Source organism: Zonotrichia leucophrys, unplaced genomic scaffold (assembly GCF_028769735.1).
Source record: "Zonotrichia leucophrys gambelii isolate GWCS_2022_RI unplaced genomic scaffold, RI_Zleu_2.0 Scaffold_96_169013, whole genome shotgun sequence".
NCBI lineage: Eukaryota > Metazoa > Chordata > Aves > Passeriformes > Passerellidae > Zonotrichia > Zonotrichia leucophrys.
In genome coordinates this window covers 56,726-71,246 of record NW_026992301.1, presented here as the reverse complement: position 1 = coordinate 71,246, position 14,521 = coordinate 56,726, and the positions used below count along the sequence as shown (strand labels likewise).

Genomic DNA, 14,521 nt, shown 5'->3' with positions numbered 1-14,521 from the left:
AAATAATAATTAATAATAATTTTTAAATTGTGATTTCCCCCTCTGTGTCCTTCCTGAGTGCCACCAGTGGGACGTGGCCTCCGGGGAGAAGGGACAGGGACAGTGCCTGGGACACCTGCTCGGGGCTTGTGGCTCTTGCAGGGCACAAACACAAATGAGGTTTAATTAAACAAATTAAATTAACTAAACAAATTAAACAAATGGGATTTAATTAAACAAATGGGGTTTAATTAAACAAATGGGGTTTAGTTAAACAAATGGGGTTTAATTAAGCAAAATTAAATGAAACACCCAGCGGCAGCAAACACCAGACAAAGTTGAAACATGCAAATTTTGGGTTTTTAATTCATCCAAAGCCAGAGGGGAGGGGAGGAGAGAAAAGGGATTGGGGTGGGACAGGATGGGGTGGGACACATTTAGCTCCGTTTTCAGCCCCCAGATTTGGGGGTGACACCTCAGGCCAGCGACCCCGAGGGGTGCTCAGCAACTCCAGCAGCCACAAATTCCTGGGAGAGCCGGGAATGGTGAGAAAACCCCGGGATTTGGGGGCGCTCAGGGGCACAGGGTGATGCGGGCGCCCTCTCCCCACACCAGGAACCAGGGGCGGACGCTCTGCCCCTGGAACGAGGCCGCCGGGAAGGCGAAGATCAAACTCCTCTCGTCGGCATCGAAAAACGCCACCTGGCCCCTCTCGTAGTCCAGGGCCACCCTCACCCTGCTGGGGACCCGGGCGAGGAACAGCGGGACGCGCTCCAGGGAGGTGAGAGCCCAGAACTGGCCCCGGCAGAGCCCCATGGACCAGAGCTCCCACTCGGAGCCCCCAGGGGTCTCTGCCCCATTCCCGGGGGTCTCTGCCCCATTCCCGGGGGTCTCTGCCCCACTCCTGGGGGTCTCTGCCCCACTCCCCAGGCTCCCTGCCCCATTTTCAGGGGCCTCTGCCCCATTCCTGGGGGTCTCTGTCCCACTCCCAGGGGCCTCTGCCCCATTCCAGGGGGTCTCTGCCCCATTCCCGAGGGCCTCTGCCCCATTCCTGGGGGTCTCTGTCCCACTCCCGGGGGTCTCTGCCCCATTCCTGGGGGTCTCTTCCACAGTCTCGTGGGTCCCTGCCTCACTCCCAAGGGTCTCTGCCCCACTCCCGAGGGTCCCCGCCCCATTTTCAGGGGTCTCTCTCCCATTCCCGAGGGTCTCTGCCCCACTCTCGGGCATCCCTGCCCCACTCCCGAGGGTCTCTGCCCCAATCCCGGGGGTCTCTCTCCCATTCCCGGGGGTCTCCCTGGCCACCCCCAGCGCCCAGGACCCCTCTGGTGCCACCTGCACGTCCCAGCAGCGCCTCCCGCCCGTGACGCTCTCGCGGCCCAGCACGGAGGGGTCGGTGCCGGGGTCGGTGCCGGGGTCGGTGCCGGGTTTGGGTTGGGGTCCGTCCCCGGGAGGGTCCTGGGCTCTTTCCCAGCTGACGCTGCTCCCGTCGGGCGCCACGAGGAGCTGGGGGTGAGCGGTGCTGGGGTCCAGCGTCACCGTCACTGCGGCAGAGGGGATTCCGTGCGTCCTGCCTTCCCCGCGGGGCTTTTCCCCTCCTTTCCCATCGTTTCCCCTAATTTTCCCCTCCTTTCCCATCGTTTTCCACTCATTATTTCCCCTCATTTCCCCTCATTTTCCCGATTTCCCTCATTTTCCCCTCATTTCCCATAATTTCCCCCCTTATTTCCTCCTCATTTCCCCTTCATTATTTCCCCTCATTTACCATCATTTTCCCCTCATTTCTCATTTCCTCTTCCCCTGATTTTCCCCTTATTTGTCTTAATTTTCTCCTGATTTCCCCCTAATTTTCCCCTAATTTCGCCTCATTTTCCTGATTTCCCCTCATTTCCCCTCATTTTCCCTATTTCCCCTCATTTCCCCTCATTTTCCCCCACCCCAGGACTCACTTTTCTCCGGCAGCTCGAAGGCCAGGATGTCTGAAAAAAGGGGAGAAAGGGAAACATGAACTGATAAAAAATCCAAGATTTTTGCAACAAATTGCAATAAAAAACTAATTGCAGCTTAAAATAATCACAATAAGTCACTGCACGTGCCCCAGGCACACAAATATAATTTATGGATGCACGTAGGCATGTTAATTATATAATAAACTTTAAATTAATTTTAATTGTTAAACTTATAATGCAATTTTTATATATAATAAAATCAATTAAATTAATCTCTTCATCCCCCAGCCTGCTCCAATACCTCGGAATCTCCTCAGCGTCTCCTCCAGGGGAACGTTTTCCTCCCTGAAATGTTGAATTTTATTTTCCAAATCTGGAAGAGGCGAAGGGGGCAGCTGGAAATTTTCATTTCTGAGGCTGGAAAAGGACGAAAAGAAAAGGTTGAGGATCCACCCCGGAGGGAATTCCCTGTGCACACTCACAGATTTGGGCAAAAAGCTGAATATTTTGGTCTCCAAATGAGGCCAAACCAGGGATTTGGGCACAAACCCGAATATTTTGGTGCTCAGGAAGCCCCGCCCTTACCTGCTCAAGGTGCTGCTGATGTCCTGGAGGGGAGAGAAGGGACACGGGGCACGGTGAATCACTCGGAATCATGTGAAAAAGTAGATTTTTGGGGTTTTTAGAATGGGGGTTCAGGGGGACAAGATGGAGGGATCTGGGCAGGTCCAGCCTTCCTCCTCCTTCTTCTGCTTGGCCTCCGTCTCCTGCTGTGATGTTGGCACTTTTAGATTGGTTTAGAGTAGAAACTCACTGTCTATTTAATTTTTATTTAATTTTAATACTGTAGTTTTTTTATTTTTAATTTTAATATTGTAGGTAATTTAAATATTGTAGTTTTAAATAGTGCATATGTAAATATTGTAGTTTTTTGTATAAAAAGATAACACCACCCCGGGGATGGGCAGAGTGCCTGGACTGTCATGATGAGATGACCTCGGCTGGACAGGAGGAAAAATTTTATAGAAATTAAACAATAAATAATATTAATAAACAATTCTCAATGAACAACCTTGATGATGAGAAATTAAGAGCTCTGACTCCTTGGCTGGCAAAAGAGACTTTCCAACTTTTCTCAGGACAAGAAACTTTATCTGGGAAAAGAGACTTTCCAACTTTTCTAAGAGGCTTCCCAACTTTTCTGGGGGCAAGAAATTTTCTCTGGGAAAAGACACTTTTTGACTTTTCTCGGGACAAGAAACTTTCTCTAGGAAGAGAGACTTTCCAGCTTTTCTAAGAGACTTTCCAACTTTTCTGAGACTTTACAACTTTTCTGAGAGTTTCCAGCCTTTCTCGGGACAAGAAATTTTCTCTGGGAAAAGAGACTTTCCAATTTTTCTGAGACTTTCCAACTTTTCTCGGGACAATAAATTTTCTCTGGGAAAAGAGGCTTTCCAGCTTTTCAAAGAGACTTTCCGACTTTTCTCGGGACAAGAAACTTTCTCTGGGAAAAGAGACTTTCCAACTTTTCTAAGAGGCTTTCCGACTTTTCTCGGGACAAGAAACTTTCTCCGGACAAAGAGACTTCCCAATTTTTCTGAGAGTTTCCAGCCTTTCTCGGGACAAGAAATTTTCTCTGGGAAAAGAGACTTTCCAACTTTTCTGAGAGACTTTCCAACTTTTCTCAAGACAAAAAAATTTTCTCTGGGAAAAGAGGCTTTCCAGCTTTTCAAAGAGACTTTCCGACTTTTCTCGGGACAAAAAACTTTCTCTGGGAAAAGGGACTTCCCAATTTTTCTGAGACTTCCCAACTTTTCTCGGGACAAGAAACTTTCTCTGGGAAAAGAGACTTTCCAATTTTTCTGAGACTTTCCAACTTTTCTCGGGACAAGAAATTTTCTCTGGGAAAAGAGACTTTCCAACTTTTCAAAGAGACTTTCCGACTTTTCTCGGGACAAGAAACTTTCTCCGGACAAAGAGACTTCCCAGCTTTTCCAAGAGACTTTCCCGCTTTTCTGGGGTCCCCGTGCCAGCCGTCACCTGCAGGAAGGCGCCCGCCGGCTGCCGCCGCCGCCGCTGCAGCTCCAGGGCGCGGCTCTCGAGCCGGGAGATCTCCTGGGTCAGCGCCGTCACCTTCTCCTCCTGCGCCCGCCCGATGTCGCTCTCCAGGCGCCGCAGCCGCGCCAGGAGGCGCCGCGAAAGCTCCTCCAGGCACAGGCGCAGCCCCTGGAAATGGGACAGGAGGCGCTGCCGCTCCGCCTCGGTCCGCTCCTGCCGGGCGCCACGGGGAGCGGAGGTTTGGATTTATTTCGATTTTTTGGAGTCAAAACCCCTCCCTGCACAGAGACCCCCGCCCCAGGAACGGCCGCCCCCCTCTAAACCCATCGCGAGACACTCCCGCCCGAGACATAAATCTTAACGAATTTAGGGATTTTATAGGAGCTGAAATTTTAGTTAGAGATATAAGCTTTATTGGAGTTAATCAAAATAAATGAAGTTAAGAGTTAGTAGTTAACTATATAATATAATAATTATTATATTATATAATATAATAATTGATTGCTTGTCAACACAATGTTTGGTTAGCTGGGTTTGTAATGAAGAATATAGAAACTGATAAATAGCTTTGAGGAACATGAGACAATTGTTTTTAGGAACATAAGTCAGGAGTCCATCAGGAGACACCCTCGCCTAAAATGTAAATTTTAAAGGATTTAGGGATTTTATAGGAGCTGAGATTTTAGTTAGAGTTATAACTTTTATTGGAGTTAATCAAAATAAATGATGGAGTTAAGAGTTAGTAGTTAACTAATAATTGATTGCCTGTCAACATAATGTTTGGTTAGCTGGGTTTATAATGAAGAATATAGAAACTGATAAATGGTTTTTAGGAACATAACACAATTGTTTGTAGGAACATTATTCAATTGCGTCCTCCTCTGTTCTGAAACCAATTGAAGATGGGGAATGGGAGTTCTGCCAATGGGTTCATTTGTCATATTTGCATTGAAAATGTAGAAAGGTCAGAACGAGGAAGACTTTATTTATTTCCTCTTTTTTAAACCCCTCCCCATGAAAAGGACCGCCGACTCATTTTGAGGAACAAACTACGCATGCTTAATTAGCTTTTGAACTAATTACCATACGAAGTGGGGACTGGGATGTACCAAAGTTATGAATACACATTTGTATTTTGGGTATTCAATACTTGTGCAGATAAAAGGGCTCTGGAATCACCTGTAAATCGCGGTGTGAATTTGAGAATTATCCTGAAATAAACATTCACTTTAAACCGTCAGAGAGTCTTTGTCCGTCACACTTGGATATCGGTACCAGATCAATACCCATATTGTTAATAAATCACGCCCCTCCGCTCCACAGCATTTACCAAACACTCCCAGTTTCTCCTCATTTCAGCCTCCCGGAGCTCCAGGAGTTTGTCCCTGTCGTCCTTCAGGGTCTGCAGCCCGGCCTGGATTTGTTCCTGAGGGAGGGAAAAATATAAAAATCCCGTTTTTTGGGAAGGGGGTTGGAGTGCTGGTAACTCCGTTTCTCCTCCCATTTCCAGGAAAAAAAAAATCCCACTCTTTTTGCCCATATTCCTGCAGATTTAGGGATGGTCTGCAGGAAAATTGTCCCCCTCTTTTTTGCCCACATTCCGGCAGATTTAGGGGGAGGCTCTGGGAAAAAAAATCCCGCTCTTTTTGCCCCCATTCTTGCAGATTTAGGGATGGGCTCCATGAAAAAAATCCCGCTCGTTTTGCCCACATTCCTGCAGATTTGGAGATGGGCTCCAGGAAAACCGTCCCGCTCTTTTTGCCCACATTCCGGCAGATTTAGGGATTAGGTGCCCGCTGGGCGCTGGAGCTGGACAGCGGCCGGAATTCCGCGGCACGGAGGATGAGGAGGAGGATGATGAATTGGATGAAGCCCCCGATCCCTCCAAGCTCGGGGGAGAACAGAGAGAGCAGAAGCCGCGGAGCGTGTCCCGATCCCCTAAAGGGTCTGGGGGCCCGGGGGGACATTTTTGGGTGGAAACCGCGATTACCTCGAACTCCCGCACCGCCTCCGGCAGCGGCAGCACCGTGTGCGCTCGGTGCGCCCGCGACTCGCGGCAGATCGCGCACAGCAGCGCCGCGTCCTCCTTGCAGAAAGCCTCCAGCGGCTCCCGGTGCCTCCGACACCCTTCCTCCTCCTCCTCCTCCTCGGCTCCCAGCGCCTCCCCGCGGCTCAGGCGCCGGGCCAGCTCCAGCACCCGCTGCAGCTCGCGGCTCGGGCGGAGGCTCCGCCGCGGGGCCGTGTCCCGGCAGCGCGGGCACGCGAACCCGCCCGTGGGCCACTCCCAGCAGCGCTCGATGCACGCCCGGCAGAAGTGGTGCCCGCAGTGGATGGACACGGGGTCGCGGAAATATTCCCGGCAGATCGGGCAGGAGGCCTCGCCCGGCAGCTCCTCCATGGCTGCCCGGGGCTGCCGGAGCCGCCGCCGCCGCTTTCGGTTTCCCCGCGCTCCGGGGGAGGCGGCGCCTTCCTGTCCCCGGAGGGGATGGGAATGGAGGGTGGGAGGTGGCCAAAATCCTCCTGATTCAGCCCAAAATCCTGCCCCTGGAGGGGATGAGGATGGAGGGTGGGAGGTGGCCAAAATCCGCTCGATTGTCCCCAAAATCCTGCCCCCCGAGGGGCTGGGGATGGAGGTGACCAAAATCCTCCTGACTGAGCCCAAAATCCTGTCCCTGGTGGGGATGGGGATGGAGGGTGGGAGGTGGCCAAAATCCTCCCAATTAGCCCCAAACTCCTGGGCCTGAGGATGGAGGGACCTGCATCCATCAAGCGGGAACTTCCCACCCTTGTCCTTGCATTTTTTAAAAATAAATTTAAATTCAGATTTTAGGGAATTTTTATTGAGGTTTTTCCCCCGAAACGGCGAGAAAAGGAGGCAGGTTGATCCCATCCCTGGATTTACTCACACCTAGAAGAAATTGGGCAAAATCCTGCAGAAAAACTTGGATTAGTGATTTTATTTCCCTCTGGCACTGAAATCTCTCCTTGCCGGTTAAACCCGAGCCTCCAGCTCGCTCTTGAGCCCGAGAATTCACGGTGATTACACCGGGATAATCACCGATTTCACGGATAATCAAGGAGGGAAATCGCTTGGAAAGGGGATCCTGATCCATCCCCAACTCTTTGCAGTATTCACCCCCCGATAAATCAACCTTGGACCCAGATTAACAAAAAAATAAAATAAAATAAAATAAAAAAAGGTGTTTTCAGCACCAAGCCGCCCCCCAGGTTTCAGTCTGAATGTTCCGAGCACCGGAAAACCCAGAACCCCCAAAAAACTCTCTCACAGAATTAACGGCGGGTGAGTTTTTGACCGATTTCCTCAATAAAAAAAAAGGAAAAAAAAAATCATCGCTTCGGTACCAGCCCTGAGTTCCGGTGGCTTCTGCACTTGTCAGGGGGGGCTACTGGAAAAAAATGAAAGTTAAAAATAAAATTTAAAATAGGAAGGTCTGTGGTCAGCCCCGAGCCGTGAGAGAAGCGATTTCCTGTGAAAAAGGAGAAGTGAAAGGAGCAATAAAATTATTTTTTAATAAAGGTGCTGTAGCTGCACACGTAGGGGTGGGAGGGGTGGTGGAGTGCTGAAAAATGGGGAATTTGGGAATTCTGAACAATCGGGAATGAGCAGCAAAGGATGAGCCAAGGATTGCTCCAAGCTCTGTCCCCACGGCCTCAATCATGAACTGCCCTTCAATTAATCAACTAGAAGAGAATCAATAAATTAAACACGAATGTAAATTAAATTTATCGATGAGTAAATTAAAAATAAATACATTGAAAGCAGCGAAACCAGGCTGGTTCCTGGTTCAGACCTCGAGGGGAGGCCTGGGGCGGCCTCGCGCTTTCCCTGGGTGTTTTTTGGGGGAGAAAGGAGTGAAGAAGGGGCTGAGGGTGGATTCCAACCAAGCCGGTAATTGATGAATGAACCTGGTGCCAAGCCCGGTATTAGACCTGGTACCAAACGAGCCGGTGCTAAGCCCGGTGTCAATTCCGGCGCCAAGCCTGGTATTAGCCCCAAACAAGCCGGCGTCAAACCCGGTATTAACCCCGGTGCTAAGTCCGGTATTAGCCGCAGCGCCAAACAAACCGGTGCTAAGCCCGGTATTAACCGCAGTACCAAACCACCCGCGCCACGCCAGGCGCCGAGCCCGGCTCATCTCGGCAGCGCAGCCGCTCCGCTCCCGCTCTCATCCCGGGACACCGGCAGGAAGCGGAGCCGCCGCGGCCCCGGGGGAGGCGGAACCGGGGCGGAACCGAGGCGGAACCCAGGCGGAACCGGGGCGGAACCGAGGCGGACCCGAGGAGGAACCGGGGCGGAACCGAGGCGGAACCGAGGCGGACCCGAGGCGGAACCGGGGCGGAACCGAGGCGGAACCGGTCCGGTGCCGGCGGCGCGGCCATGGCCGAGCTCCGCGCCGAAGCCTCGTGCCCGCTGTGCCTCGGGCTCTTCCAGGAGCCCGTGTCCATCCACTGCGGGCACAACTTCTGCCGGGCGTGCATCGAGCGCTGCTGGCAGAGCTGCCGGGACAGCTTCGCGTGCCCGCGCTGCCGGGAGGCGGCCCCGGAGCGCAGCCTGAGACCCAACGCGGAGCTGGCCGGCATCATCCGCATCGCGCAGCGCCTCAGCCTCCGCGGCCGGGCCCGCGACGGGGAGCGGCTCTGCCCGAAGCACGGCGAGGCGCTGAAGCTGTTCTGCGAGGAGGAGCAGAGCCCGGTGTGCCGCGAGTGCCGCCGCTCCCCGGAGCACCGGCTGCACGCCGCCGTGCCCATCGAGGAGGCGGCGGAGGAGCACAAGGTGGGGATGTTCAGGTGTTCCTGGGGATGAGGGAGGAGAGGGAGGCCAGGTGAGCGTGGTTTTCCTTGCAAAAGTCGGGATTTCTGCGCTTTCCGCCCGCTGGGTGACAGCCGCCCCCATCCCCGCCCGCCCCGCCCTCCCGGTATGGCCGGATGGAGGGAAAGGCACCGAGCCGGTGTTGGTGCTTCTCCCCCGGGTGGAGGGAAAGGCACCGAGCCGGTGTTGGTGCTTCTCCCCCGGATGGAGGGAAAGGCACCGAGCCGGTGTTGGTGTTTTTCCTTCTCTCAGGAGAAATTCCAGGCTCACGCGCAGATCCTCAGGGACCGGAGAGAGAAGATGCTGGGGCAGAAAGCGGCGGAGGAAGGGAAGAGCTCGGAGCTGCTGGTGGGTGACCCATTCCTTGTCCCTGCGGGCACACCTGGGCACACCTGGGCACACCTGTGCCCTCCGCCACCCTCACGGCGAGGAAATTCCCCCCCCCCCCCGAGTTCAGGTATCCAACCCAAACCTGGATTTTTCCCAGGATTTTTGCCTCTTTCCATGTGCTCACAGGTGGGGCACATCCCCAGATTCCCCAGAAAAACGGGAATCACCCCAGTTGCATCTTTCTTTTTTTGCCTTGCTTTCCTTTTCCCTGATCTCTAACACTGACTAATCTGTTTATGGGTTTATTTTGCACCTTCCCTCGTCCAAAGGTCCGGAGCCTTTTTTGGGTGCAAAGTTTACGGGCCATGGGAAAACGCTTTCCCAGCAATCGCCACCTAGAAATGGCAGAAAAAAACCCCCCAAAAAACCCCAAAAACAAACAAACAAAAAACCACATATATATATAAAAAAAAATTTATATATTGTATATAAACTACATATAATGTAAAATATATAATATATATTATATATATAATATAATATAACATAACATAACATAACATATATGTATGTATATATATATGTATGTAATTTAAAATATTATTTAAAATTCTGTGGATACTCCCCATGCTTTGCAAGAACCCTGGCGGGGATAAATCCCCTTCCAAGCCCACCCCGCTGGCGTTTCCCTCCCTCCCAGCCCCGTCCCAGCCCCTGCGGTGTTCCCGTGGCAGGAGCGGGTGGCGGCGGAGCGGCGGCGGCTCCGGTGCCGGGTCCGGGAGCTGCAGCAGCTCCTGGAGGGGCAGGAGCGGCTCCTCCTGGCCCGGCTGGCGCAGCTGGAGCGGGACATCGAGCGCAGGCGGGAGGAGAGCGTCGGCCGCCTCTCGGAGCGCATCTCCTCCGTGGGACGGCAGATCCAGGAGCTGGAGGAAAAGTGCCGGCAGCCGCCCTGGGAGCTGCTGCAGGTGAGGAGCCACCGAAACACCAAATCCCGAGCCTTGGAAAACCCAGAGAATCCCAGGTTTGGGCAGGAAGGGGCCTCACAGAGCCACAACAAACGCACCTTCCACTGGGCTGTGCTTCTCCAGCCTGGAGATATAAAAAATCCTTTGGCTAAACAGCCAAACATTTGAGCAGCCAAACTTTCAAAAATCCAAACATTCAAATATCCAAATATCCAAACATTTAGACACCCAAACAGCCAAACATTCAAACATCCAAATTTTCAAATATCCAAACATTTAAACAGCCAAACATCCAAACACCCATATATTCAAATATCCAAATTTTCAAACAGCCAAACATTCAAACAAACAAGCTTTCAAATATCCAAATATGTAAACACCCAATCATTCAAACACCCGAACATTTAAACAGCCAAACATTCAAATATCCAAACACTCATATATTCATACAGCCAAACATTCAAATGAGCAGAGATGCTAATTAGCAGCCGCCACGCCCACCCTGGGCGGGGCGATGATGCCGATAACCCAAGTGCTTATCAGAGCTGCCTCACCTGCATTCCCGCAGATCCAGAATCCCCCAGGGTCACCCCGGAGCCCTCCCTGGCTGCTCACCCCAGGCTGGCTCCGCCCTGACCTGTCCGTCCGTCTGTCTGTCTGTTTGTCTGTCTGTGTGTCTGTCTCTCCCCTGCAGGACAGCAGAGACATCCTGAGCAGGTTTGTGGCTCCTCACCTGGGTTCCCGACGTGTTCTTGTTTGGCTTTGGTGGACCCCAAAACCCCCAACACCCCCTGACCTGTGTGAGATGGACACAGGACACGGCTGGGACACCACCAAAGTCCAGTTAGGATGGTGGAGACCGGGGTCAGGTACCTTCAGAGGGGTGAAGGAACCCCAAAACCCCCTGAGATGGACACAGGACAGAGCTGGGACACCACAAAAGTCCAGTTAGGATGGTGGAGATCGGGGTCAGGTACCTTCAGGGGATGAAGGAACCTCCAGTTCTGCTGTGGCTGCTCTCTGATCTGTGAAAACCTGGCTGATCCTGGACGGATGGGATTTTCCTCCTCAAAAACAGGGAGCCGGATCTAAAAGGGTTAAATTCTGAGGGAATTAGAATTTTGGGAATTAGAATTTTACACCCTTAACAGATCTGATTGTGTCCCCTCCAGACTGGGGGTGGGAAGGAGGAAAGCGGACAAAGAAAATTGTTTTTATTCTCTAATTTCCACTAGTAAAAAATCTTCACCATCCAGAGGTTCATCAGCCATGGCTGGGTCAGAAAATGTTCTCCATGGAGGAGCAGATCCCGAAAACTTACTGGAGATGCCAAAACCTGACAGGAAGGAAGTTATAAAATTGTGGAAATTTGAGATGGTTTGGGTCAGAAGGGGCCTTTCAAGCCTTCCCAGCTGCCTCTCCAGTCCCACCATTCCAAATTTTTGTGGAAAAATTATTTTTCTGGTTTCCAGGCTGGAGGAGCAGAGCGCCCCAGAGCAGGTGGAGACCTCAGCAGAGCTGGCAGAGGAACCCACAGGGCTGCCCCAGGAAAATGTCACCCTCAAGGAGATGCTGAAGAAATTCCAAGGTAGGGAGGGAGCAGGGAAAGGGGGGTGGGCGCTGTGTCAGTACCACCTTTGGAAATCACCTCTCAGAGGCGGAAATTCCAGATATTCCCACGTGGAAACTTCAGAAAGGGGAGCCATGGGACAGCCCCAAATGACAGCAAAACCCCCACACTCCAGAGCCTCATTTTTCCATAATTTCTCCATAATTTTCCCATAATTTTCCCATAATTTTCTCCATAATTTTCTCCATAATTTTCTCCATAATTTTCTCCATAATTTCTCCATTTCACCATAATTTCGGTATAATTTCTCCATCATTTACTCCATAATTTCTCGATAATTTTCTCCATCATTTCTCAATCATTTTCTCCCATAATTTCGGTATAATTTCTCCATTATTTTCTCCATAATTTCTCCATCTTTTCTCCATCATTTCTCCATCATTTTCTCCATCATTTTCTCCCTATGTTGGCTTTTCTGCCCTAACCCTCAGCCTAAATCAAAGCCTAAGCCTAACCCACTAACGTGTGGTCATCAAACCACCCCTGGAGCCTCCCAGATGGGGAAAAGTGGCACAAATCCACTCCAAAGGTGGCACTACCCCACCCCAAAGGTGGCACAACCCCACCCCAAATCTCTGGAGGGGCCAGACCCCAGCCCTGTCTCTCTCCCTCTGCAGTCAGCCTGACGCTGGACCCCGACACCGCCCATCCCCGCCTGGCCCTGTCCGAGGATGGGCGATGCGTCCGCTGGGACGACGCCCGCAGATCCGTCCCCGACCACCCCAAACGCTTCGACTCGTCCCGCTGCGTGCTGGCCCGCGAGGGGTTCACCTGCGGCCGCCACTACTGGGAGGTCCAGGTGTGCCAGGGCTCGGCCTGGGCCCTCGGCGTGGCCAAGGCCTCTGTGGCCAGGAAGGGCCGGGTCAGCGTCAAGCCCGAGCGGGGGATCTGGGCCGTGGGGCAGTGTGGCAGCCAGTGCCAGGCTCTGACGTCCCCCAGTGTCCCCATCGCCCTCCCTGAGGCCCCCGAGGTGGTTGGGGTCTACCTGGACTATGAGGGCGGGCGCGTGGCGTTTTTCGATGTGCAGAGGGAGCTGCCGATGTTCGCGTACCCCGCGGCGAGGTTTGGGGGTGAGGAGCTGCTGCCCCTGCTGTGCCTGGGCAGGGGGTGCTGCTTCAGGCTGAGCCCCTGAGCCCCCCGAGGTGGGGTACGCAGCTGAGAGGGGGTTTGGGTGGGAAATTGCATTTTTTACATTGCTTCTCCATAATTTCTTCATAATTTCCATAATTTCTCCGTCATTTCTCCATCATTTTCTCCATAGTTTCTTGATCATATTCTCCATAATTTTCTCCATAATTTCTCCATCATTTTCCCATTATTTCCATTATTTCTCGATTATTTTCTCCATCGTTTCTTCATAATTTCCTCCATCATTTTCTCAATCATTTCTCCATAATTCCTCGATCATTTTCTCGATAATTTCTCCATAATTTCTCCATAATTTCTCTGAAATTTTCTCCCTCATTTCTGCACAATTTTCTCCCTCATTTCTCCATCATTTTTCGATAATTTTTTTCCATCATTTCCATCATCTCCATTTTCCTGCAAGGAGAATTCAGAGAAATGTTGGTCCGAGGGTTCTGAGAGGCTTTTACCATTTGGGAGTGAGAAATAAAAAGGGAGAAAATGCACAGAGACCCCCATTTTTAGTGAATTCAACCCAAAAATCTTGTGTCTAGGTCGTGTTATGGGCGATAAGGCCCTTATCGCAGCTCCCTGGTGGTCTAGTGGTTAGGATTCGGCGCTCTCACCGCCGCGGCCCGGGTTCGATTCCCGGTCAGGGAATAAGCTTTTACTTTGCGCTAGAAAGTAATTTTTTGGAAAAATCTACTGATATTTAAACATGTCCTAACTCCCAAAACACTCATTTTCTCCTCTTTTTTTGTGCCTCGTCCCCTTCCTCCTGTCCCAGCGCCTTCTGTTACCTAGCAATGAATAAATAAATACATAAATAAATAAACAATAATGCTTATTGTATTTTTTTTCATTACGTTTATAAGAAAGGCGTTTGCTAGCTGTGCTAAACTAATTGCAGTTGAATACTGAAATTAATTAATGCCCATTATAGAGGAGTCAATTGTTTATTTTGCATTAGGATTATTTACAAAGAGCAATTTCAAAAATTTTAAAAAGTGCAACAATATGGAAAAGAGCGGGGAAATTCGAAAAAGGATCACTCGATAAACGGAATAATAATTTGAGAAAAGGGGATGAATGCTTTTAAAAAGAGGGATAATAGTTGGAAAAGGAATAGTAATATCAGAGGCGGAAAAATAAGTTTTAGAAGGAGGTTAATGCTTTGAAAATGGGAATAATGATTTTAAAAGGGAAATAACAATTTACAAACTGAAATAATGATTTATAAAGGAATTATCATTTGAAAAAAGGGAAAGCATAGCAGGAAAAAGGGGTATTTTTAAAACAGCTTTTTAAAAGAAACCCCAGCGCTGTCAGGAGTGGGATTTGAACCCACGCCTCCATGAGGAGACCAGAAATCCCGAGGGAAGGAGAGTCCTTGAGTCTGGCGCCTTAGACCACTCGGCCATCCTGACGGCGGGAAATAGGGGCAAAACAGAGCAAAACGTGGAGGTGTTTTTTTTTGTTTTTTTTTTTTTTTTTTTTTTTTTTTTTTTTTTTTTTATGGTGGAGGGGCCGGTTTGGTTTTACCTTTTTTTTTTTCTGCTGCTTTGTGGGGACTTTTAAAATACTAATAAAGGATAATTATTAAAAACAGAATAATAATGATTGTTAAAAGTAGAAAGAAATAATAATTTAAAAAGGA

At 50.5% G+C, this 14,521-nt stretch overlaps 1 protein-coding gene, 2 non-coding genes and 1 pseudogene across 3 annotated transcripts; 2 read left to right on the top strand and 2 right to left on the bottom strand.

Moving 5' to 3' along the window:
* Nucleotides 1-400: 400 nt before the first annotated feature.
* Nucleotides 401-6,381, bottom strand: LOC135460729 (E3 ubiquitin-protein ligase TRIM7-like; annotated as a pseudogene).
* Nucleotides 6,382-8,379: 1,998 nt separating this feature from the next.
* LOC135460728 (E3 ubiquitin-protein ligase TRIM39-like) lies at nucleotides 8,380-12,871 on the top strand. The gene is made up of 6 exons (XM_064737646.1): nucleotides 8,380-8,778; nucleotides 9,067-9,162; nucleotides 9,879-10,109; nucleotides 10,804-10,826; nucleotides 11,582-11,697; nucleotides 12,357-12,871. Exons 1-6 carry the CDS (start codon nucleotides 8,383-8,385, stop codon nucleotides 12,869-12,871), a joined length of 1,377 nt encoding a protein of 458 aa, XP_064593716.1. The 5' UTR covers nucleotides 8,380-8,382.
* Nucleotides 12,872-13,452: 581 nt separating this feature from the next.
* Nucleotides 13,453-13,524, top strand: TRNAE-CUC (transfer RNA glutamic acid (anticodon CUC)). Its single transcript has one exon. It is a non-coding gene; the product is annotated as a tRNA-Glu (tRNA).
* A 663-nt stretch (nucleotides 13,525-14,187) lies between these two features.
* Nucleotides 14,188-14,291, bottom strand: TRNAL-CAA (transfer RNA leucine (anticodon CAA)). The gene is made up of 2 exons: nucleotides 14,254-14,291; nucleotides 14,188-14,233 (listed from the first exon to the last, which is right to left on the bottom strand). It is a non-coding gene; the product is annotated as a tRNA-Leu (tRNA).
* Nucleotides 14,292-14,521: the final 230 nt, after the last annotated feature.